Below are 25,601 nucleotides of genomic sequence, written 5' to 3'. Positions count from 1 at the left end.
CCATTATGTTTTGTGTATGAAATCAAGCATTCCTTGAATGGGAAGAAATGAATTTAACAGCCTGGCAGCAGTTTTGTAGTGTCTGGTGTACTGTCCTTGGGTGTTTAATCTTCTCTTTTGTCTTCAGAGTTGTAAAGACTTCGTTGTAGTGTTGTCTAGCCTCTAGATCTGGAACAGCCTGTTAACCATGTTGAAGACATGAAATGAGGTATTCTACCAAGTTGTAACAATGTACTCAATGCATTAAGCTGCAGTGTCAGTATCTTCAGAAACATGTACCACTGAGGTTTTATTGGGTTTACTTATATTGTTCTGTAAATCAGCATTATTAATGCACTTGTTCAGACCTGCTTGCTGCTTTGACTACATAAAAGCATATGCCGTGTCAGTGTGGAAGCTTCAAAAGTCTATAGTAATGCTTCATTTTCCAGATTATTGCACGTTATATTTTCTAAAAGAGGAGCTGTTGGGAGCAAAATAGATTAGGAGAATAAAGAGAAAGTAGGACATGCTCAGTAGTTGCCAGATCTTTGAAAGGTATGAAATGTGTCTTACAAATTTGTGAACAGGAAAATTCAGGCCAGATTTTCAATTTGAGAACAGTGGAGTTTCTGCTAGAATGTAATGAGAAAACAGGAATTCTTGCAGTTGGAGGGGACTAACTTAACTTTACCATGGCAAATACTGCTAAATTGGTGTTTGATGTCAAAAACATCCATTTCCCCCTTGGGGGATGAGGCTCTGCTGCATATGTGGTAAAAGTTGCATTTTTATTAAAAATTATTATTAAGAGCAATTTTTAATAAAAATTGCTCTGTGTTGTCACTTTATAATTTGAAGCACGGATTGACATTACTTTTGTTCTTCAAGGAGGAGCCACGAGGACTCAAACATCATAGTTCATAACAAAAAAGTTTTACTAGATCTGTAAAAATGTTCTTGTTTTCAAGTCAAAATAATTTGTTATGATAACTTATAAATGGGTTGTATTGTCCTTGCTGAGGTAATTGACAAATGTCAAGAGCATTTCTGTGGCTCAGTGTTTTATTTGTCTACATTTCTATGCCTCTAAAATAGGACTAGAAGAGATCTGAAATATCATTTATTTATTTGTTCCCCCTTCTTCACCCTCAGATGGCAAGACCAGCTTGAGATGGCTTCTGTTTTAGTTGTATCTAATCTCCCTAGTGGGGTTTTTGGATGCTCATAACTAGTGTCCAGGCCCTAGTTTTTATATTGCCTTGTTAATTGCCTGCACATCTATTCAGTGATAACATCAGTGGAATTTGTTTTGGCTTGAAAGGAAAACCTATGGCAGCCAGACATTTTCTGGACCTACTGAACTTAAATAACATCTAAGAATTTTCTCAGAGCTGGCTAAGGGGCTCTTGACTAGTAAAATGTTGATTTCCAGTGAATCTTAGAACAGAAGTGTTCCAGCAGTGGTGTTACTTAGAAGGAATAAATGTGAAAGATCTGTAGATCTGGATTTGTTTTTTACTTTCAGCAGTGAGATTGTTTATAATCGTCATCAAGTAATTTGTTAAATATGTAGAAGGGATATGTAGAAGGGATATGAAGAATATGTTCCCAAGTAACTAGTGATTTCCCAAGTAACTAGTGATAGGACGAGAGGAAATGGCCTCAAGTTGCGCCAGGGGAGGTTTAGATTGGATATCAGGAAAAATTTCTTTACTGAAAGAGTGGTGAAACATTGGAAGAGGCTGCCCAGGGAAGTGGTTGAGTCACCATTCCTGGAAGTATTTAAAAGACGCGTAGATGTGGTGCTTAGGGACATGGTTTAGTGGACATGGTGGCATTGGGTCGACGGTTGGACTCGATGATCTTAGAGGTCTTTTCCAACCTTAGTGATTCTATGATTCTATGATAAGGAAAATCAATAAAAAACAGCTCTTAGCTGTCAGTCGAAAGTATAAAATAATCCAATCTCTTGGAATTGAGATTAGAACAGATGATAACACAAAACAGTATTAATTAATTCTGCTCTACCTATTGTGATCACCATTAATTTAACATTAAAAATTAAAAAGCAGTAAAAATTGTTCACCTTTGAATTATTCTACTCATTTATTTTGGTTTATTTTTGGTTTGTTATATAAAGTACTGTCTTTACTCTGAGACTGAGTCATACATGAAACCTGGAATACACTATTCCAAACAGTACAAATATTTCAGTGCTTTCCAATACGACGTTCGCTTACTTTGAAATGAGCTTTTTGCAGAATAGCATTTGTTTCACATTCACTTTAGTGCTTTCACTAACCTCTGTTATTGGCTTATACTAATACTCACTATACAGGTTTCCGTCCTCATTGTCCTTCAAGCACCAAATACTGTTGGGTGGACAGGGCAGTATCCAAGTTCACGTTACTTGTGTCTGCTTAATAGAGTTTCCAGCTTTTTTGGCAGATGACTAAGGGCTTGCTCAAGTAAGTTTACTGTAGAAAACCTGTCTTTTACTGCATTCATGCTGCAAGATGGAGTTTGGTTTCATTCAGAAAAAACAATGGCATGATAGCTAAAATGTTACACAGCTGCACTGTCCTTTACTGCAGATTGTATGCATTTTGACAGTGTTGTTGTTTCAATTTAATATCCAGGTGGTTTGTTGCAGCAGGTAAAGTCAGGAAATGTGCAAATTGAGCTTTTGGGCTCTGATGCTACCAGCTCCAGGTATGGGTTGGTAGCATGTTGTTGGAGAGAAATATTACCTCAAATTAATAAAGAGTTTTGTTTTATATCCACAGATAACTGAATTATAGTTTAATTTAGGATAAGATTTGTTGTAGTTTGCTTGAAGAATAAAGTGATTGTGTATTTTCCCTTCATTCTCTGGTAGAGAATAAAAAGGACTCTTTATTTGTTGCACAGTCCCGAGTCGTCTACTGAATATGGAAGGTCTCTTGCCTTAGGTGTCTGTAGTTGTCCCCTCCCTAATCTCAGGAATGGCTTATCTCTCTGTCAATATTAGAGGTGGTATAAAAAGAGCTGATCCTCTCCTGCAGCATGGGAGGGGAAAAGAGATGATAGTTACAACTTCTGTCCAAGGTAAGATGTCTCGTAGTCTCTTCCCCTCTGAAGTGAAACCCAACTGAGATGTGGAGCCCGTTGGAAAAGGCAGCGTGGAGACATAATTAGTAATTGTGGCACAGTAAAATCATTTTAGTGGGTGAATGTAAGGTTACACAGGAATAATACAGGCTGACATTTCCTAGCTTTAGAACAGTTCCATTTGCAGCAAAGTAGATTTTTTTTAAAAACAGTTTTGATGTGTATATATTTGAATACAAACCAGTTTTTTTAATTCAGTAATGTTATTTTATAATTCTGGCAAGGGGGAATAAAGCTCTTCTCCCCCCCCCCCCCCCCCCCCCCCCCGAAGTGTTGACTGTATTTGAAATTGAACTTTATATAAAAAAGAAGTAAAACTTTTATCTTTATTACAAGTATTGCCCTATAGTGGAAACAGGAATAAGAGTAAATAAATATTTATTTATCAGTATTTATAAAACATTTATCAAATACTTGTCCAAGTAAGTACCTCTCTACTACACAAAAAATAATTTACTGTTGTAGCTATTGCTGGATAGGGAGGCCACTGTTAGTGCCTCAAGATGGTAGGCCTAACGAGCTTTTTGAGTTGCAGCTATTGAAGGAGAAGGCTTCTTCAGCTATTTAAGATCATGATTTTCTTTGAACTTCTTGTTTTAGTTTGGGAAACTCTTAACTTGTTTTGATGGAGAGTGGTTTTTCTCATTTCATTCTTACATGATTAGGGAGAAGTGTAAAGAAATTGATTGGACAAAAGCATTATCTGATTTATCTTCCTTCTGTGCAGTGCAGTCCCGAGTTATTGATTCCTATGTATTTGTTACTAATACATGTATACTGTGCAAAGCGGTCTTTTAAAGAGTCACAGAACCATAGAAAAGCTGGTTGGAAGGAACATCTGGAGGTCATGTAATCTGATTCCTTGTTTGAAGCAGGACTGTCACAAATACCAGATCAGGTCAGCTGTGACTTGAAGACCTCTACAGATGGAAATCTATTTATTGAGCCACTGTTCCCCCTCTTCCCCTCCAAGAATTTTTGTACTGAGATTACTTTAATTTTGTCTATGTGTAGAACTCTTGTTAAGTGGTTTATAAATTATGGGACTGAGAGGTGGGAAGCAAGCAGGGTGTATTAAATTGGAATAGGTGACCTGAAGAGATAATGCATATGAGCTTCCTTATTAGAAATATTTATTTTTTCTTCATTGTTTCTTAGGTGTTTTCTCTAACTCTGCTTTCAGTCGGCAATTAAATTTATTTGTACATTGCGTATGCTCTGAAGGGTACAGTGTGCTGTAATTCAAAATGTCTCTAGCTGCTGTCAGAAACATTACTTCATCTGCTGAAGTAAGTAATTTAAGCCATTTTAAATAGTCTCTCTATCTAGGATTATGGGCAAAGGAGCTCTAGCAGACCTCAGTGGAGCGGTTTGAGAAGTTGCCACTCAGTTGATGCCTGTTCAACGCCTTAGTGATTTTTACCCTCCATGCAGAATCTATGCCCACCTCAGCCTGGCAGTTGAAGCTAAGTGACTGCTCTGTGGTGGCACGGCTGAAATGTTCACGTGGTTATGCTACAGGCGACAGGGCCAGTAGCGGGTAGCTGGTAGAGGCTGATATCCCTTACCATTGCTGCTGTTCTTGCTGAACGTGTCAGCTTGTGGTCTGAGAATCTAAACTAGCAGATCTCGATAGATTTTTATTGTAGAAATCTGATCCTTGGTTAATTTTATCCAAAGACTTTTCCGCGTAAAGGTAAGTGAATTGGAATACTTTTAGGTACTAAAGTCAATTTGGAAACTGGACACAGGTGCAGCTGCATTGTCTCAGGAATATTATATAGAAGTTTCCCTTTATCATCTTTGTGGGTTGTTACTTGAAAAGCTATTAAAGAAAATTTTTCCTTTAAAACTTCGCAAATGACAAATACTATTTTTGGAAAACCAGATATAACCTTTTTTAAAAGAGTGAGATTATCAGTACTGTTGCTGTAACTTCTTTCGAATTTCAATTTGGTATTTTATAAGGATGTTATTAAGGTAGAAGATGAGTTTGCCAAAGTTAGTTTGCTGTATATATTAATTCTCTCCCATTGTGCAAATATCTGTAGTGTTTTCTTTTTTTTTTGGTATGTGATGCATGCCTGCACCATAGGACATCTGGTGTGTATAGTCACGAAGTGGGAAAGAGACTGTGGTGCTGCTCTGTACAGATATATTCTTAGTTCAGCAGATGTCAGCCTGGGAATTGTGTAAGTCTTATGGTACATATATTCTAGTAGGTATGCTTTATGATAACCCATATGTCATACTCTATTTTCAAAGTCTTTTTTTTCCTTGATTCAGTGTACACAGAAGGTAAAGCTCATTTTCCTTGTGCTTCTAGTCAGGTTTTTTTTAATTCTTGTTCTGTCTGTTACCCCATATCTTCCCTACTGCATGCTTTTCAGATGCTGCTGCAAAGGAAGAAATATCTACTTTCTTTTTTTGGTAATTAATCATAATTCTTTCTAACAATTTTTTCCCCCTTTTTCAGAAGGAAATATTGGGGAAAAGACAGTATATCTCTTAACTTTGTTATTTATTTAAGTACGCTGCATCATACAGCACCTGATGCTGAAAATACTCAAGTAAATATTTGCTGAAAAGTATGTTGAAAATATTAAAATAAAATGAAAATTTTCATTTTAATCATATTTGAATCTTTCTTTTTGTAAAGAAGCAAGACAGTCTAGCTGCCCCATGTTTTTATCCCTTCAAGTTCTTGCCAGATAACATTCTTTTACAGGGCTATAACAAAGAACCACCTTATGACCAGACTTCTTTTTGAGTCAGTTTGTCAAGAAAGCTTATATTAGATGTCTGCTTTAGTTCATTAAATGGACAGCACTGTTCTCAGTACTAGCAATTTTGTTTTCAATGCAGCTGGATTCATAAAGTATATAACAAAAAAGCTGACTTTTTTGCCCATTGTCAAAATATCTGGGTCATTGTTCTAATAAACATGCTTCTCTGTTTTATCACTTGTTCTGTAATGTGAAATCTGTGAGTGTTTATTTTTGGTAGTTGAGGGCTCTTTAAATTTTATTGTGTGTTCAGTATGTGGAGTTCTAAATCTAGGTTGATTTATTGATTTTTATATGGTTTGATTTTATGTGGAGTTTCAAATCTAGATCCTTAGAGCCCTGTGCCCTGTCTCTTAAGTGTGTTTTATTTCAGATTCAGATAAGATGTTCAGGAAATGCGCAGTATAATAAACTGAAAATAGGATAGTGTAATAAACTGAAAATGTAGATGCCTAGGCATCTATGAATAGGTGTATGTATATGTACGTATGCATTTGCACACACGAGGAAGCATCTGTTAGGAAAAAATTAAATGCAATTCCTGCTAATATTTTCATTAATATAAATATCCAGTCTGCCTGTGTTTGTGTTATTACCAAGTGCCTGTAATGATTCTATTTGACAACAAATTCCACATACTTTGTATGTTTTTGGGTTTTTTTTTTTAAAGTTTATAATTATTGTTTAGGACTTCTGAATGTGAGCACAGCGGTAATCTTAGAGTGATGGTTTTGGTCTGAATGAACAGGTCAAAAGTGGGCTTGTTTCAATTTACCACGTGAATCTAGAAATAACCACATAAGAAACTCCATTATCTTGCATATATGACTTGGTAACATAACTGCTTGATTTGAGAAATGTATGTGACTTGTGAACCCTGATACTATAGGCAGTAAAGCACCTGCCCTACCTTCCAGGAGGTTTTTAGTTACATCCATGTTCTTATATGGCACAGTTGGGTGTGAAAGGGCATTATAGGAAGGTATTTGCTTTCTTCTAAAATGTTAGATTTTGCCACAGCCGGAAAAAACAAATCGGTAATCTCATTTCATTGGTAACTTCAGGATGTTCATTTGGGGATTTCTAGATACTGCTTGTGCTTTGAGGGTTTTTTTTACTATAAGATACAGAGGTCCCAGACCCTAATGTGTCGTTCACTTTACAGTGTCAGAGAACAAATCTTGCAGGTAAGATGCTGTATTTCTTAAGTTTGTGGCATAAGTTCTGGATTTCACTCCTTTGAGAACAGTGGTGTGAATGTTTCTTTTATGACTTAAATTTTTAGGTGGTATATTATGGGCATTGTAGTGGGTTTGTTCTTTTTTTCTTTTTTTTTTTTTTCCCCTCTCCCCGCCCCCCTCCCCCCAACTGCCCTACAGAGATACTTGTAGTTTAATGTTTGCTTTTGCTGAGTCTAGTTCTGATTCATCATGTTTATGTGACTTACTGTCAGCCATCTGTTAGTTATAGTTTAACTTTCAAGTCTGTATGTAATTTCGTTTTATTAATGAAGTACAACAAACAGCATTATGAAGCTTTTCTCTTTTAATCTTACAAGGAAAAAAATCGGTATCTAAAAAAGCAATCACAAAGAAGAGGAAAGGTGTCACAAAGTCTACCATACCAGAATTTCAGGTAAATTACTTTAATTTTTGTTTCAAGCACTTGAAATCTCAATGTCTGTAAAATAAGTCCTTTAGTTTCTGATAGAGACCTTGAAAATCCTAATCAAAGATTAATTTCCTTCTTCTAGTTCAAAAGGTTTAATCTGATAGTGTTTTTAAAAGTGCATTTCACCTTTTCTTGGTAGAGAATGTTTTGGCGTTTTTTATTATGTGCAGCTTACACACTGTTTCACAGTATTGTTTAAGATCCCAGATAAATCTGTTACAGGACAAAACCTGTAAAAACTAGTTGTTGTTCGTGGAATTTTTAAAATTTTCTGGGATAAAATTACTTGGGTTTTGTATGAGGTGTGACACTGTGTCTTTGAATTGAAATATAGCTTGATTTACTGAAGGACTTGCAAAAAATTTATAGGCTTCTGTGCTCATCTTGTTTGCAACTTTTACCCTGTATATGCACATGACCTGTAGACCAGAGAGCACTAAGAGTAGAGTGCTAATTATGATAATGTGGTTTTATGGTACTGTAATAGAAGCGTTACAGTACTTCTGTTCTAAGTCACAGTTTATGTATGCATGCCTGCTTGGATTGAAGTTCTCCTTTGGCTATAAATTTTTTTTTTCAGAAAGCAACCTGTGCTATTCTGAGCAATAGACCCACATTAAATCATGACTGTTCTGTAAAGCCCTCACGCTGAATCAATTTATTCCATGATTATGATGATGTGTTTCAGGTGGAGGTAGTAGAATTTCTGGTGATAAAATTGGTTAGTAACAGTCAATATTGAGAAAAGACTGATATTTAAGTGTACGCTGACTTTTGTCTATATTCTAATGGTAGCGACTAAAATGTTTCCTAGCAACTCCAAAAAATACGTACAGTGTCTAAAAATTTTATTTTTCCCAGCACGTTACCTGCTTGCCATGGATGTACATGGTTAGGTTAGAAATCATTTTGTACAGTATTAAACTACTGCATTTAAGTAGTCTGTCTAAAACATTGTCTAAAACTTAGCCCAACTTTTTATCTAACCAAGGTAAACTGTACATTTACATATTTAAGTGTGAAATTATCATTATTACATTTACCTATGTAAAATGCTAATTAAAATGTAACAAAATAATTCTGGCTCTTTTGATCTGAGTGGACTCTGCTCCACATACACGGATGGCCAAACTTAATGAAATTATGTAACTGTTTGAAGGTGAGAGTATATTTTTTAAGTATTTGGTAAGACAGCTTGAGTGTATACAGGCCCTGTGAGGTATGCCAGGGAGGGTATAACCATAAGAATATTGCTATTCATATCTAAACATCAGTTCTTTTGGAAAGAAAATAAATAAATGAAAAATTGTAAGATGTTTTATGTTCCTGCAGCCTACAAATGTTTAAAAAAAGAAAAAAACAAACCAAAGGCACTTTATTTCATAAGACTAGATCCTGTACTTAAGTATAGATCCTTTACCTGAAAATCATAGCTTGACATTAAAGCTGAGAAAATTAGTATTAATTTTTTTTTTAATATGTGCAGTGACCCAAATTATACATGAAAATCAATTATTAACAAAAAAATTCAGGAGATAATTGTACTACTTAGTCCTAACATTTATAGTGCCATTTTTAAACAACCTTTTGAGGAAACACACTGCATAGATTTTTCTGCTCTCTATCATAGATTGAATGTCATGGACAAAGCAGTCAAAGCATAGGTCAGTGAACATCACTCCTTCCTTGTATGTGATTTCAGATCTTATTAATTTCTTAGCTCAAGGCTGCTTTAAAAAAAAAATCACAAACAACAAAACAGAAAACAAACCCAAAACAAAAGCAGATGCATATTAAATTCTCTTTACCAAATAAAAACACACAAAAGCCATGTCCTGTTTTTAATATTTTGAAAATTATTTGAGAAGTGAGTTTAAAGCTTCATAGACCATGAGTTAGTTGGCTGTTGCGCATTGCCTTTTAGAAGAAATTCTGAGTTCCAAGCTTGTTATTACTGTTGCTCATTAATGTTTTAAAGAAATGACAGTAATTATATTGCTGTACAGAAGGGATACTAATGTGGTTTTCTGGGGTTTCTCTTCCAGTTATAAAGTACATTTAGGTTTCGTAACAAGTGCTTTGTCTCAGTCTTTCCTCCTTTCCCCTCACACATATACACATGTAGCTATATAGACCTACATGTACTATAACTAAGGAAAAAAGGAATGCACACATTTTAAGGAACTGGGCTAACTGAAGCTTTTCTGTTTAACTGTGTCTTAACAGTTTCAGTTTTATCAGCTATTGTCTGTATTAAATACAAGTCTTGAAAGGGGGCTATCTGGACATTTTCCACATGGAGATGGCAGCAATAAAAGAGCAGGTTCATAGGAAATAAAAGTATAACTTACAGTCATTACACAGATAACTTGAAGTTAAGCATGAGACCCCACTGAAGTGAGTAAAAATTATGCTAAAAGATTAACTTAAGAGGGGCAAGGAGGGAGCATCAGTGATCTGGGGGAGTACACTACGTTTGTATTTATGAATAGATCCAGAGATTAGATTTGTTTTTATAATGATAAATAGTTCATTTATAAATTCTGAGAAATGGATCATGGGAGAGTCCCAAGTTGGAATAGACCTTGGTCCCTCTGTCTTTCCTTACAAAAATCAGGGGAGATATCCTGTCTTTCCTCCTTGAAGTTCTAGGAGTCAGTGAGGGTCTTTGAGAGATTTCTGAGATTGTATCCTAACAGGAAGTTGAACACTGAATTTGAAAATTTACTGGAATACTGAATACCTGAAGCTTCCATTGTATTCAGTTGAAAAACAGGATGCTGACTGCCTATGAAAATTAAGCCCATATGTAGTAAGTACTGTGCCTGATGTGAAAATGTCTGTGTTGTAGTTAGCATGTACATAACTAATTACATGACTTGTACATTAATGGGAATATTTACAACCTGAATCTTTAAGCTACCATGTGATGTTCTACAGAATAGGGACTAATCTGTCACTACCTTTGATTAGTCACAACGGAAACATTTTTTCTCTTCAGATTCTTTTTCTCATGATAGATGATCAGAAGGTACGTTCTTCAAGAGCAGTATGTGAAACGATCAGTGAGCTATTGGAATGTGACAGAATGATTAGATTGTAACATTAATACCTTTCTTTTTGCCTTCATGTTAACTTACCTGTTAAAACATACAAAACAATTTAGAAAGGCAGTGTTGTTTGCAGAAAATTGAACTGCAAAGTTCAGCCAATTAGCAACCACGAGCAAAGAACACTGAAACATACAGTAGAGTCTCATTATGAGAAATAGCAGCTAGATTTCATATCAAAACGATCATATAAAATACACTACACTTTTTTTATTACTGTTCTTTCCACCTTTCCTTCAAAATGCTGCCTTCATTCTGTAAAATGGGAAATGTTAACCGAGAGAACTTTCAGAAATAGCTTCTTCCCAATCAGTGTGCATCTTTAGTACCTCATCTCAAATCCTACTGTGAATGAAGAAATATATATTTCTTCTTGAACCTTTTTATAGTGGTTTTCAGTACAATATTGGAGTATTTCAAATACTAAATTCATTTTGACAGTAAGTCCTCTAAGCTGAGCTGCTGTTACCTTCCTTGTTTTACCAATGGGTAATTGACACACAGATATGCGCCTCAACTGTACATCTTTTCTGATGAAAATTGGGACTTAGAGATTTGATTACTTTTCCCTGTCACCCTCAGCCCCAAGACAACTAAACTTTTATATATTTGCACTGTTTTTCCCATTTATGTAGTTTAGATTGGTACACACTAACAATTTAACAAATCGGATCCTTATGTCTCAAGTGACTATTCTGAAAATGAGAAGCAGGACTGGGACCTCTGAAGAGTTTGGCCACCTGAATTGTCTGATGACATGTAGGGACTTTTTATGGTAGAGTCAAAGAATAGAGTTGGTATTTCCAGGACAGGATTCAGCTAAAAACAGTGAAATCATCCTTCTCCCTGCAAACTCTTGCTTTTCTAGAAGTGAGTTCCTAGAGAGAAATTCACCCACTTCTAGGAAATGAAGACAGTATCTTTCTTTGGTTCATAGTTCTGCTTTATCTTTGATCCATGGTATACTGAATTAAACATGTCTCATAGTAGAAAATAAATAGCAGTGATAAAATATAAAAACTGAATTGTCAGGTATATAGTGAAAGGAGCGGATTATAATTGCATGGGGAAAACCTTTATCCATGCCTTTATTGACTTTTGTCAAGGCCTTGATGTGACAAACTTGCACCTCTTTGTATAATAATACAGTATCATAGATTTCTTTGCAGGCCAGATGCGAAAAGAAAAGCCAGTATTTGGCTTCCAGTTTACATCTTATGTATTTGGAACTTCTTTAAGTGCAGGACAGACATGCATGTTGAACCTCGTAGAGCTACACATAGTAATGCTATTTTCTGGATTAAGAAAGAAACCTTTTGCAAGTTAATTTTACATATGTTGTCTACAGCAAGATAGTGCCAATTTCCTTATTCATTTGTTATTTTAAACTTGATAAATGTGAACACTGTAAACTTTAGTTTGAGTCATTCCAAATCCCCAATGCTGTCAAATGTACACAAGTGTTATGAAAATAATGGCATGTATGCGTTAAAGGTTTCTGAAATTTATGTATTTTGCTAAAAGTGTCAATTCTGTGTTTTAACAGTGAAACAAAGTTTTTCTAGTATGAATTTGCAGCAAATCTAAAACTTCATGTGTAACTGAAGTAAAAATATATTGTTATGAATTACTGATTTGGGAGAAAAATTTAAAAAATCAGCAGTTGTATGATAAAAGCATTTTTGTGGGTTTTTTTTTCTGTTTGGATTTGATTTTCTTAAATTATTTTAATGTTTTCAGTAGTAATGAAAACATTTCCACCTAAGGGTGTTCAGAAAGAAGCAAGTCTTAACATACGATAACCTAGAAGCAAGTCTTAACATACGATAACCTGAAAGAACCTAACAGCTCAATAATTTCCAGTTTATTGAGTCTTTAATTGCCCTAAATGATGGTAAGCCAAAACATACAGATTACTTTTGTTAGACAATTTTTTCAAGAAAATAGCATCCATATTCTGGAAGGAAAAATGTAGGAAGCTGTTTTCAAAAGACAGGATTACAAAGAATATAATCCTTTTTCAAAACATAATTAGGTAGGTAGATTTGATAGACATGGCTAGGTTATCTTTCAGGAATACTCTGTGTAAACGTATAGAGTTATGTTCAGGAAAAAGTTGTAACAAGTGTAGTTATGTTATTAGCACAGCATAGTCCAAAGCTAGTGCACTTTAATTTGCCAGGGAGTTATTTGTTCCTGTTCCAACTCATTACTATACTTGAGACAAATTTGGTAGTTGTCATTCACAGAAGTTTTAAGAAAATACCTACATTTTTAAATGGAAGCTTACAGGCAGAGATATGGTTTGTCTGAAGAGTGAAGTATTTTTTCATTAGATTTTTTCCTTCCAAAAAGTCCTATTTTTTTACATTCAAAAATGCTATAAGAAAATAAAAATCAAATGGTGGCACTAAGTAATAACATGTGCTTTTACATTTTATTTAACTTCATTGTACATTTTCCAAGTCCCACATTACCAAGTGTTTGTGTTCATTTGTTTTTTAGCTTATTTGCACTAATCTTGATGAACTCAGGGAATTAATCACAAAGATTGAGAATGAACTCAAAGATCTGGAGGACATTAAAAAGAAATCGGTATGTGACATTAAAAGCTTTCTATTGTATGGGTATAAAACGGTGCCAGTTATTTGCTGAGGTCTGTCAGCTGAAGATTTTATGCCTGTTCAGTAACTGCATGAAGCCTTATAAGGTTGATACCTGGAGATTGTAATCTTAATCTTTTCTGTATATAGTGCTCTGTTCACAATGTTTTTATGATAAATAAATTCAATAACTGTGTTAACGCTTTTCACTGCCAAAATAAAATGTAGATAGTGGTAATACCTTAGAAGGAGTAGTTCATTTCTATTAAACATGACTGTTCTTTCCTGAGGACAAACTCTTACCCAACAAGCAATTACAGGATAGAGTTCTCGTATCAGCTTATGCAGTGCTGATCAGATCTTCTTGTGAGCTGACTCTTACGTTGTTTATTAGGATTCCTAACTCCTTCTGTTTGCAAGTAAGTTATTAAAATTGATTTTGTTTAATTTTTATTCAAGTAGGTTGTACAGGAAAGCATGCTATCTGGCTTTTGATACCAGATTGAGATAAAAATTTTACCGATGTACACTGGATTGCTCGGTCTATGCAGCTGAAAACCTCAAAAGAATAATGGTTAGACAAGAGAATCCAACACCTTTGGGGTTTTGTAGGAGGCAGTGATTCTCATCAAGATGGTGGATGGTTTTAAATACATAAATAGTACTCATTTAAATGGCCCTCTACAGCCAGCTCCTCTTATTACTTACTCTTTTTCATTGCAGTTTTGTTTATTAAACCTTTGGTAGGCATTTCTGTGGCATTTCTATGAACAGCAGTAGTTAAAAATGTTGCTTTTTCTATACCTTAGAAATTAGGCTGCTAATTTCTGTGAATGTCTTTAGTCTTATGCAGAAACAATTTATTCTTGACTTATTTAAATAGGGGAGAAAGATATGGTAGGTGAGAGGCAATATAAATTAGGACTCTGAAAGCCAAATTTCAGTACAGACACTTAGCATAATAGTTGTTAAAATATCCAAAGGAATAAAAACAGACTTAACTTGAAGCTATTTTGTAGTTGCTAAATTGAGAATTGGTTTTATGATAAGATTGTCAAGAGGTTATCAGAAAGGCTATGTCAACAGCAGAAGAAAAAGCCAAAAATGAGAGTACACATCAGCATATCAATAATCTTAGTATAGGTGAGACTTTTAGTCTACTAGTAAAACCATACCAACAGGACTTCAAGGGTAGACAAATGCTAAATATGTCATAATTGCTCTTTGAACTGAAATCTGATAATGTCATTATGTAAATAAGTTGCATGACTTCAGCAGGAATACTATGTTTAGTTCTAATCGCACCGTCTTAAAACAAACAAACACTTAAGTACCAGGGGAGTTAAGATACAACTCATTCAGCATTCAGAAGTTGTGAGGTAAGGACAGTCTTTCTGTGTGCTTGTATAGATTTATCAGATCATGATTCTGGGTCTCTAAACACTTGTGTCATTAGAAATTCTGTGTAAAGGAAAAACACTAAGATTAATTGCTGAGGAAGTGATTATAATGAAACAGTAAAGTATTGATTTTTAAAAAATAATTATCAGGCAAATTTCATATTCACTTTTAAAAAATACAAATAGATGTTAAATTAGCTGAATAGTCAATAAACTTGACTTGCTAAAATGAGGTTTCACATTGCAAGGGAAGTCATTAGAATTTCATTTTTGATGTCTAAACCCATGTGTAATTAGGTTAGATATCTTAAAAACTGGAGGAAATGCAGATTTTCATTCTTCAGCTCTGACACAAGTGACAGTGGCAGTTTCAGAAGCATCCAGAATAGAGTTTGTTTCAGCTTTTCTGAAGTGTCTAGTCTATTAAGTAAAACACTGTTTTAATTTGATGATGGAATTTGACCTAATGTGAAAGCTTATTTTAATATGATGGTACTCATTTTGATGCTGTTCATGGACTTCTTTCTTGTTTTGACCTGAAGATGGTGGTGTTCTTACTACTTCATGGTAACTTTACTGATTTGGTTTGCAGTAGTGACCTAGGTGAAGCCATAGGAATCTTTCTTCTTTGTGACTAACCTGCTCGGTAGTTCCAGTTTTAGTAATTATTAGCACATGCTACTGAGAGAAACCCTCAAGGCAAGCTTTAAAGCTTATGTTAAATACTAACACATATTAGAAATACAGCTTGTCTAATTTATAAGACGACTTTAAAGTATAACCTTTTTCTTAGTCCTAACTGCCCTTTGTTTCCTAGGAGACCATTCTAGAGTACGTAAAAGAAATTCCTTTTCCAGAACTTGGAAGTACTGGAGGCTGTAATGAAAAAGCTGAGCTGTAAGACTTCTTTAACATGAGTAAACTTACTGTTGTCCCACATTTTTTGTAGGTAGTTGGACTAGTTGTATCTGACACTTTTCAGAACATCAGCTTGAACCAACAAATGACATGAGATCTTTAGCCCAAACAAGTTTTGTTTGGCAAGTTAAAAGCAAATTAGAACAGGGTTATGTAATGGAAAGCCATGGGTAATTTTAAGTGTAGGCATTACTACTAGTTTCTCCTACAACAATGAAATAATAAACCTGTTTGGAAAGGATTTTCACTGATTGGTTGATTAAAACAGTTTGCTTCTGTACTCTTTTGTACACCTGTATTGTCTTTTGAATTAGCTATGAGTAATATTTTTTCATTTAAAAAGTCTTGTACTTTTGCTTGATTACTGGTCAGTTTGTTGTAACAATGATGAGATTTGCCTTAGCGCCAGTTTGCCATAACTGTTTAGAGAAGAAAATGACATTTGACCTCAGTTCTTTAATTTTAAACAGAAGTTCAACTCAGTATTATCTCTTCCCAGACTGCTTCGCTTTTGAACTCTAGCCACAGTTCTGAAGCGAGGCTGCAATTTCACATATGCTTTCAACTGACATAAGCCAAAACTGCTGCCAAATAAATAGTTCCTACTCTCTGTGTCTCTGGCAGCTAATATTTTCTGTGCCACTCCATGAGAGAGGGTAGCAAAATTCTTTGTTCAGCTGCATGGTGAGAGAGTTAGTCTGTGATAAACCTAACTACTTTTTTGCTGCTGCTGAGGTGTTTGTAAACCAGATCGGTTTTCTAGTGCAATTTATGACACAGTTGCACAAATACCTGTGCTTGTGTTCTGCCACAGTTCGGGGAGTCATTGTAAGGACAGGAATGAGCATCTGGTGGCAAAAGAAACTGCTTTTGACAGGAAAAATGCCGTTTTGTGGCAGGTGAAGTTGTACGTGATACTACTATCAGGGGTGCTCTAAAGAGTCTATCCCTTCAGCTACTAAGCAGTTCCTCTCCTTACCACCTACTACATTTCAAGAGGGAGAGGAGAGAATAAGTTAGTCAGATTTACTATTTATTTGAGTTCCTGACTGGAAATCAGAAAGCGGGAGGTGCAGAAAGGGGACTTGAAGGACTTGAGTCTAATGCTCTGTGCACTGTCTAGTGAAAGGATGGAGGGTGGCTCCCTAAGGAATGTCTAAGCTAGAATGTCTTCTAGCTTTGGTATGTTCCTTAGGACATGTGAAGTGACATCCTTTCACTTTAAAGCAGTGTGACTAAAAAGTAGAGTAAAAATGGAATTAATAGAAAAAAAACACAGAATTTAGAGTAACGAATTACATTCTAGTAAAAATTATGTCTGTTTTGTTGCTAATACTGACATAGATAAGATGTGGGGGAAGTTACAAGCAGTCAGTAGACAATTACAAATCTGAAGTAGAACATATTGGCTAAAAATTCTATTGAGATTTTATTGCATTTTTACCTCATGTTTGCTGAAAATTTAGGCTGTATATATAAGCATGGCAGTTCAGTTGAACGTGAGCTCTTAGAAATTTGCTATAACTAGCAAATTGATCGAGACATGCGAAGTAGCCTAATTCCACTTAAAAATCTACTTGCAGTGGTATTGATGAAAAAATAATTTTGATGAACATATGTGATAGTGAAGCATTTTGCCAGTATATTTAGGATAACATAAAGGCTTCTGTCTAATATATGAAATTTCTTTCATGAGAAGAGATGGTAAAGTAGCACCTTCTATCCTGATCAGTACACAAGGTAACAACTGTCAGTTTCTTACATTTTGGATCCCATTTTTCTCTGTGTCTTCTGTGTCAGGTAAAATCAGTGGGAGTTGCAGAGTGAATGGAAATCTCCTTATTGCCTTTCAGATAATCAGCTTCTCTTGTGATCTGAAGTCACTGTTTTTTTGTGTGAAACTTAATTAACCTATTTTGTAGATCAGTTGTATGTATTTAACTGTTGCAGAACTTGATTTTTTTTTTTTTTTTAAAAAAAGCCCTTCTTGCCATTGTGTAGTATGAAACTTGACAGGATTGCAGATACTTGTATCAAATAGTGAACTTTGGGCTTTTTTGCAGATGTCATTTTACAAGCTTACTTTGTAGTAAGCATGTTTATTGTAAATTGAACTGGGTTTTGACAAGGACAGTTAATTCTAGACCCTGTCCTGTTTATGTTAAAGCATAGATTGTCTTGGAGAGAACATAAATGTTGAAAGATTCCTTGTTTACTGAAATGCAAGACTTTCTTTTGGTAGTGCCATTGGATTTGAATCATTCCATGTAAGTCTTATTGGTAAGTGCATAGCTGTCTGGGGAGTGAGAAGAAAGGCTGGAACCCAGGATTCCCACAGTTAAGTTGACAAGGTTAAAATGATAAAGGGCAGTACATTCCTGAGAAGGAGACCAGACTCTCCCTACAGGGAGAGAAAAGTCAGACAAAGGTGAGGGGAAGGAGAATTACTTAGTCAAAGGACACCAGCCAAGTTCACAACTAATTAGGGTTTGGAGAAAATGCGTTGAAGATTTTATTGTTTTGCAGAGGTCTGTAACACACTGATATTCTTGACTTAGTAGTGAAAAAGGTAAAAACCTCCTTTATAAAGGTTTCAGGTTCTGCCATCTTCTAATGTTGTTCCTGAAGGTTTTAATTAGACAGTTGTACTTCACAAGACAGGTGAATGTCTTTGTCTATCTTTGGGAGTGGATATATCTTTTAAGCAGGTGAGTCAGAAGGGCTGGAAGCAGACTGAGGTTTTCTGCAGCTGTAAGTCCATATCACCTGCAGAAATACATATTTTGGAGTGCACCTGAAAATTCAAAGTTAAAAACCCACGGGTTCAGGGTCAGAAATATTTAGAACCTTAGACATAAATTCATTTGTAGGATACTGAGGCTATCCAAAGGAATACATTGGGCGAGGACGGAACATAGTATTTTTTGTTTGCTCTTTTTTTTTTTTTTTTTTTTTTTAAATTCCAAACAGGCTGCTGTTAAATTTGTTCATAGGAAGTGGAAGTATCTAAACTAAGAGAAGAGACTGTTTTCTGGGTTTTTATTGATTTGCTACACTTTGCTTTTTTTATTTTTTTTAAAGTAAAAATAATGCAAAATGGTTCATTTACTGAATAAAAGTTTATAAAATATTTCCTCTGTGTACAGTAAAGAAATGGGAAATACTCCCATATGTTTGAAAATGTTTGGTAGGGAAACTGTTTAGAAAAGACTATACAGGGACTTCCCAAGAATGCCCAGCAGAAATTCATGTAACCATCAAAAACAGATTAGGGCTCTTACTAATATTTTAGTGAATCAGACCTCAACTTTACAAACAATAAAATGGCAAAATTTGTGTCTTCCCATTTGGGCCCTGTGGAAACTTAATTATTACTGCATTAAATCTTCTTCACTTTTCAGCAGAGGTGGACTTCCTTCTCCCCATTCCTCCCTCCACTTCTGCCCTCTTCTGCCTGCTCCCCAGTGAAATACATACCATGCTTGAGACTTCTGCATTTAAGGAGTTTTCAGTTATTCTTGTTTTCATCTATATTACTATATTTACATAAATGTACATGCAAACATAATATTATAGTCTGAGAAATCTGTGTTTGTACACACATTTGCAGATTTAAACTGCAGATGAAGAGATCCGTATTCCAATAAATGTTTAGGATAACAGAATTTGAATAGACCTGCTTGAAGTCTTGCAGCTAAAACAATTTCTTTTAATTTCAGCTTAGGTTCTGTGTTACTATGCATCTTCATCTGTAATGTATCTGACATATTCTCTTTTTCCATTCTTTGTCCTAAAAACTTGATTTGTACTTGAGTCACTTCCAAATAGTCTGTTATTGCTTCTCTCTGGCTTGCCTGCATCTTTTAAAAACACTGATGTGAGCCCAAAATGTTGAATTTTGAGTCTGAAATCTACACATTTACATCCATGCAGTTTCCTGTACTTCTGAGGAGAGATTGAGCATGTGGAGCTTTTGGAAATCCAACCAGCTATTTAGTTGTCAACCAGTTACTTAGTTATATAATATGAATGAAGAAAGTGAATTTTAGGCTTCAAATTGTGAAATCTTCTCCACAATAATTACTTTTTTTTTCTCTGGTATTTCTGTCTTCTGCTTATCTCACTAGCTTTCAATATTTTTGTCCCAGTCTTCAGATTTTCTTAGCTCCCCGGTATCTCTGTATTTTTCTGTGTATATTGTCTAGTTTTTTCACAACTATTTTCTCTTAGCTTCCCATGATCATTCATGCCTTTCCTTGTGTGGCTAGCCCTCCAATAAATGTTTGCCAAGAAGGTTTCCGTAAGCCACTTCTATCGTGTACCTTTCTACAGTTCCAAATGTGAAAGCATGGGCTCTGCATCAAAGATATGAATGTGTACTCATACATTTAATCTGAAACATTTTTGTTGTAGAGATACTACTGCATATTCATAACATTTCACAGTGCTTTGGATTTTGTTCAGTTAGTATATTATTTTGAAAAAATTACTCAAGGCATTCCTGTCAGCACACAGTTACAACAAAACAACTGATTTTAAGATGTTCAGCTGAAGAATAGAGAAATACTTGTATATCCAGAGTTAAGACAATGCAAAATTCAGCTGTATAAAAGGAAGTTAAGTAAGATCCATAATAGCTTACAAGACACAGCTTTTTTGTAAATAGTTTAAGATACTGCATATATCCAGTTTCTTCATGAGTTACAGAAGTGTAAGTTAGTTAATATCTTGAAGTTCTTCTAATGAAGAGTAAAATGTGACATTTCAGTGCTGGATAATTTCACTGTTCTGAGTTAGGTTCAGAAAGATAGTAAGATCATGCTGCTAATAAACTTTCTCCTGTGTTTTTGTGTTTTATATCTTTAAAATAAATGTGGTAGATTAATCAATGCAATGATGATCATGTAGTAATTTTGCCTAAAGAAAATTAGAACATATGGCTAAATGTCTGAATGAAGAGTCATTTCATAGTAATGAACTAAGTCATGAAATAAAGACACTCTTGGTAGCAAGGAATTTATTGCCTTTTTTTTTTTTTTTTTTACTTCATTTGTTTGCAGTGTTCAATAAGAGAGTATGGGATACCATTTTAGGATATAGCTTGGTGTGATCAGATATCTAGGTCATGGAAGTGCAGGCTGAAGTCTTTTTAAAAAAAAAAAAAAGCTTGAGGGCTGATACAAGACATCTTTTCATTAGTTGCCGGTAAATGCTCAAAGATAAAATTGATAAGACATGTCATGAGTGAATTTGTTTTATAATATACTACAAGTCGTTCTTCCTGACTATATTCAGTCCTAGTCTTCAAATAACATCAGAGGTTAGCTGTTGATAGATATGTATATAATATAATATATTCAGAACGACATTGCTGAAGGTAAACCACAAGATACTGACTTTCAGGAACTTTTACTGTAGAAGATAACTTCTAAGCATTTTCAAAATGAAAACACTTTCAATTATAGATGAGTTTGTGTAGTATGAATACATAATCTCATCACGCATTCTTATTCAGTCAAAACTGTCATTGAAGTAAGTGTCTGAAATTCTAGTATTTGGCCCATAAATTGGTTAATAAGAACGTTCAATATCAATCCATATCTGAATTGAAAAAGTTACCGGTCTCTTTTCTTTAGGTATCTGATGTCCAAAGCAGCTGCAGATCATCAACTCCCTCTCTGTGTGACATCACTAGAAAACGCTAGACTGGTGATGTCACACATACCACAGAACCCCGCTGCAGAATGGAGCAGGCCTATTAAGGGTAAGGTAAGTTTTCTCCCTCCACCACCACCCCTTTTCAACAATATTGCATGGTTTTTTAAGATTTCTAATTTTCTTTATTTTATGTCCCTGGGATATAAAGTAAAGATTAAAGAAAATCTTATAAAACTGCATAATATTGTGGTTGTGTGTGTGTGCGTTTATTTAAAAACAAAACAAAACCTCCCCTATAAAGTTCAGTCCTTACCCCATATATCCATATCCTGGCTCCAGTCTGCTTTGGGGTTCCATGATGAGTATGCCAGAATAGTGTATGTTGGGGCATCACGGAGAGTGGAGTCAGCATTTCCTGGCTGCTCTGGATGTCAGAAACCTTATTTTAAAAGGTAAGTTTTCTGTTGAGAATGTGTTGAATGTCTCTCTGTGTTTATATGGAAACATTCAGCACATTTCTAAACTGTATTTTTATTGTGTTTGCATTTTTAAAATTTACTTGTAACTTAGAACAGCTGAAAGTCACATTTTATGCTTGTCCTCTGTCTAGGCCTTTTCTCTTTTGTTCCGTTGTTAATACCTTACACTGTGTTTCCAGAAGAAAATAGCGTTTTGTTTGTCACTACCTGGAACAAGATGGTAACTAGAAGTGAGATCCAAGGTATAGAAACAGTGGTACCAGGAATGTGAATTACAGATCACATAAGTATAAGTCAGTACGCACCCAAGTTAGGTACTGGATATTTCTATTTAAATAATCAGTTAGGAATGCAGGCTCGTATCAAACTTAGAATTAGCTCAAGTAAATTGAAGGGGAACAGTTTCTTCACACATCTATTAAGAGCAGGCTCTTCAGTGATAGAGAAAGACTGTTTTTACCTCTAAAGTACTGTCTTGGGTTGATGTAGTTGGATAATTTTAGTTCATGTCTACTAATAAAATCCTGCTGGATTTCATAAACACCAGAAGGCAGTGCATCCAGATCTCCATTTCTACAGACCCCTTGTTGACAGGAGGACTGAACTACAGGGCTGTAATAGCTTTTCCTTTGCACTAACCCTGCCGTTCCACTAAACTACTACTTGTGGAATTTCCTGAACAGCTGTATTTTGATTACTTTGAGTGGAGCAGTCATGGCTACTCTGCTCTGGTCAGTTCCTTCTACGCCATTAGATGTTGCATTCCATTTATTTGTTAATCCCATAACACATCAGGTTGTACTTAGAGGGTTTTATCTTTCATCATAAGGAACCCTGCAGTCAGTGGGTGAAAGGGACATTTCAAAGTCTCCCCACCTTGAAGCAGGACTATTGTCAGTGCTGCATTAAGTCATCCATGACCTGACTAGCCGAGTTCTGAAAACAAGAAAGAAAGAATGGAGATTCAACAGCTTCACTGTGCAACCTGTTCTAATGCCGTATGTTTCTGATGAAAATATACATTCTAAGGTCCAGCCTGAATCTCCTAAGCTTCAATTTGTGGCTGTGCTCTTGCATTATATCATTTGGTATTACTGAGAAGAGTTTGCAACACAGACATTTGTAAAGGCAAGTTTATTACCTATAGAAATTAGTAGGCAGCTATGTAATGCTGAAGTAGGGAGTTAAGTCATAGCTTTATCAATTATTGATTTGCCTTTTTTTTCCTGGAAAAAACACAAGACTGTGTTAGAGAATGAAATTGCATAGGAAACATAATGCTAGATTTTTTAGTGATGTGTCTTAAGGTTATAGACATTTTTTTAATTTCCCTTTTCACTATTTTAATATTTAAGGAATAATAGCAGATCATTTGTGTAACATCTGGGCTTTGCAGAAATCTTATGTGTTTGCACAGAAAACCAACTGAACCACAGTAATGTAAAAGATAAAGATCTCCCCCCTCCCCGCCCCCAAGTCTTTTTTGGCCCATATTTGTTCTGTGTCCTGACTACTTCTGAGGAAAGAAAGTTCTTCTCATGGCTTAAATTTGTGTATGTTTCCACTAACAGGTTTATCATCAACTCCTAAACCCCAGTAAGAAAAACGAGTAATTGGGATACAAGGAAATAATTAATTTACATTTTTTAAAATTACGTTGCTATAATATTTGCATTAAAAGTATTTGGAAGCAAATGTGGAGTTTTCCGGAGATTATATACGGAGGACACTATTTTTGTTAAAAACTAGCTCTAGACTTTGGGGGGCAGCGGATTGGTTATTATTTTGTTAAGTTTTGTTAGCAAGGAGAAAAGTGACTTGTATTTGTTCTTTGAAGTGTTAATGAAAGCCGTAAAGTCTTGAAGTCTGCTCTTGACTAAGCCTTCTACTTGTGTCTGGCTATTCAATGCATGATACAGTTACCACTTCAAAATTTACTCAGTGGTCAGCTGATATTTATCTGGCTCATAAATACTCTTTTTTTTTCTACTTAAGCCAAGATCTTAGCCTTACTTAAAGATAAATGAGTCTCAGAAATTAATAATTTCTTCTTGGTTTTACTGTGTAGTAATTTTTCATGTCTTTTTAATACTACGTTTTCACACATCCCATTCTTTGCTATATCAGATGCATGTACAGCATTTCTGTATCCTGATAGTAGTGGCATCATTTATTTTTGCCATTTTGTTTTTTGTTTTGATACAATCCATTAATACTGTGTAGTATATAAATTTATCCTTTTAAAACTGTCTGTGAAGTGTTTTGTATATCTTATAAGAAAGATAAATCTGTGCACATAATATTCTTTCATATGTTAGCAATTAATTCTGTTGACTGCTAACATTAGGAGGTGATACCAAATGCCTTGATAGGCTACAGTATACACAAGGGCTGTTTTCTGTTGCAGTGCTCGGTGGCAGGTTTTATGCTGTGGTGCATTACATGTGCAAATATGACTGGCCACAAATGAAGGAAATTAGAATGCAGTTTGCTGGCTTGTCTGTGTGCTCAACACTAACCATTATGTGGTAATGTGGCATAATTTCCTACTTAGAATCTTTGCTTTTGTAATCTTAACTGAAGAATGAAGGAGTAGCTGTTTGTTTTCTTATGTAACATGTAAATGATTATCCATAAAAAATAGATACCTGGTCTTCAAACAAGCATTCAGCCTGACTGATCTTGCTGTACATTGGAGAGACTGCTGAAATGTGTAGAAAGGAATTATTCCAAATTCCACAGAAAAATCATTATTGTAGACTGCTGAAAGACAGCCGTGTCAAGCTTTATCCAGCTTTTCCTGCCCTACATTTCTTGGTGTGCTGGACCACAGGAAGCTGTGAAGGATATGAGCTCTATCAAACGCTAAATATGTATATGAAATAAATAAGTTCCCAAGTCTTGCTTCTTTTTCTTGCAGAACCATAGTCTCTTTACTGTCTTACATCCTCTCTGACAAGTCAAGAGGTAAAATCCTCATTTATGTAAAATGCACAGAATTAGTAGAGTGGCAGAAGTACTAGAGTATACCACATCTCTTTTTGTAGCTGTTACATATATATGCATTGTTCAGTCTTTTGTGTAATAAACTAGAGAATAAAGTTTTGGGAAGAAATACTTATAAAGGGTATCTAAGAGTGTTAAGAGATGTGTGCTGTAGCATTACGGCCACCATGGTTGTGCTGTATATATGTATATACACGCTAATTGTCATTTCCCAATGTCTTTTATCCTCATTCAGCCTTTCCAGATTTATTTAAACATGAATTCTTCATGGAAGATCATAAGATTACATATATCAGTTTGGAAGAGAAAACCATTTTTAATTATACATTTGAGTTCAAAGCTTAAAGTTTTTATGTTGGAAAACTGGTCTCTGCTGCATAGTCTGTTTCTTTGTAAATGACCAATTTGCAAAACTTTTCTTTTAAAAACAACTTTATCTAGAACTTCGAATAAAATACAAAAATGTGATGCAAAAACTGTGGGTTTACCCCTGAAAATTGTAGTAAATTGTTTTTGCAAATAATAATATAAATCACTTATGTTAAATGAGATTATGGTAAGATTTTCTGCAGAAATTTTATCTCTAACTATTAAAAGTGTACATACATGGTTGGTTTCCCTGACCTGAATAGATTACTACTGATGTTAGTTACTCATTTAAGTAATTTTAAACACATGGTGTGTTTGTAGAATTCTGCTTCAGTTTTAAGTTTGACCTGTAAAAAGTAAACTGCAATCCTTGCAGTATTGCTTTTTTAACTAGGATGTTATCTCTCAGCAGTATAAAAAAAAAAAATAGAAGTATTAATGTCTTACATAAGTTAAGGGTAGATGTAAC

The 25,601-nt window shown here is 34.9% G+C and overlaps 1 protein-coding gene across 3 annotated transcripts in view; it reads left to right on the top strand.

Annotated features, from left to right (window-relative positions):
• The window catches only part of BRD10 (bromodomain containing 10), a 57,430-nt gene that overhangs the window by 17,742 nt on the left and 14,087 nt on the right, over nt 1-25,601 (top strand). For 2 of the 3 annotated variants that reach the window (XM_076363209.1, XM_076363210.1), the window contains 2 exons: nt 7,477-7,553; nt 13,205-13,294. In XM_076363209.1, coding sequence (XP_076219324.1) covers nt 7,477-7,553; nt 13,205-13,294 — 167 coding nt within the window. Of the gene's footprint in view, nt 1-7,476; nt 7,554-13,204; nt 13,295-15,519; nt 15,600-21,256; nt 21,390-25,601 lie in introns of all 3 variants that reach the window. The other variant, XM_076363208.1, reaches the window with a different exon arrangement.

The sequence above is a fragment of the Aptenodytes patagonicus genome, chromosome Z (assembly GCF_965638725.1).
Source record: "Aptenodytes patagonicus chromosome Z, bAptPat1.pri.cur, whole genome shotgun sequence".
NCBI lineage: Eukaryota > Metazoa > Chordata > Aves > Sphenisciformes > Spheniscidae > Aptenodytes > Aptenodytes patagonicus.
The sequence above is the reverse complement of the archived record's forward strand: the minus strand, read 5'-3'. Positions and strand labels throughout refer to the sequence as shown.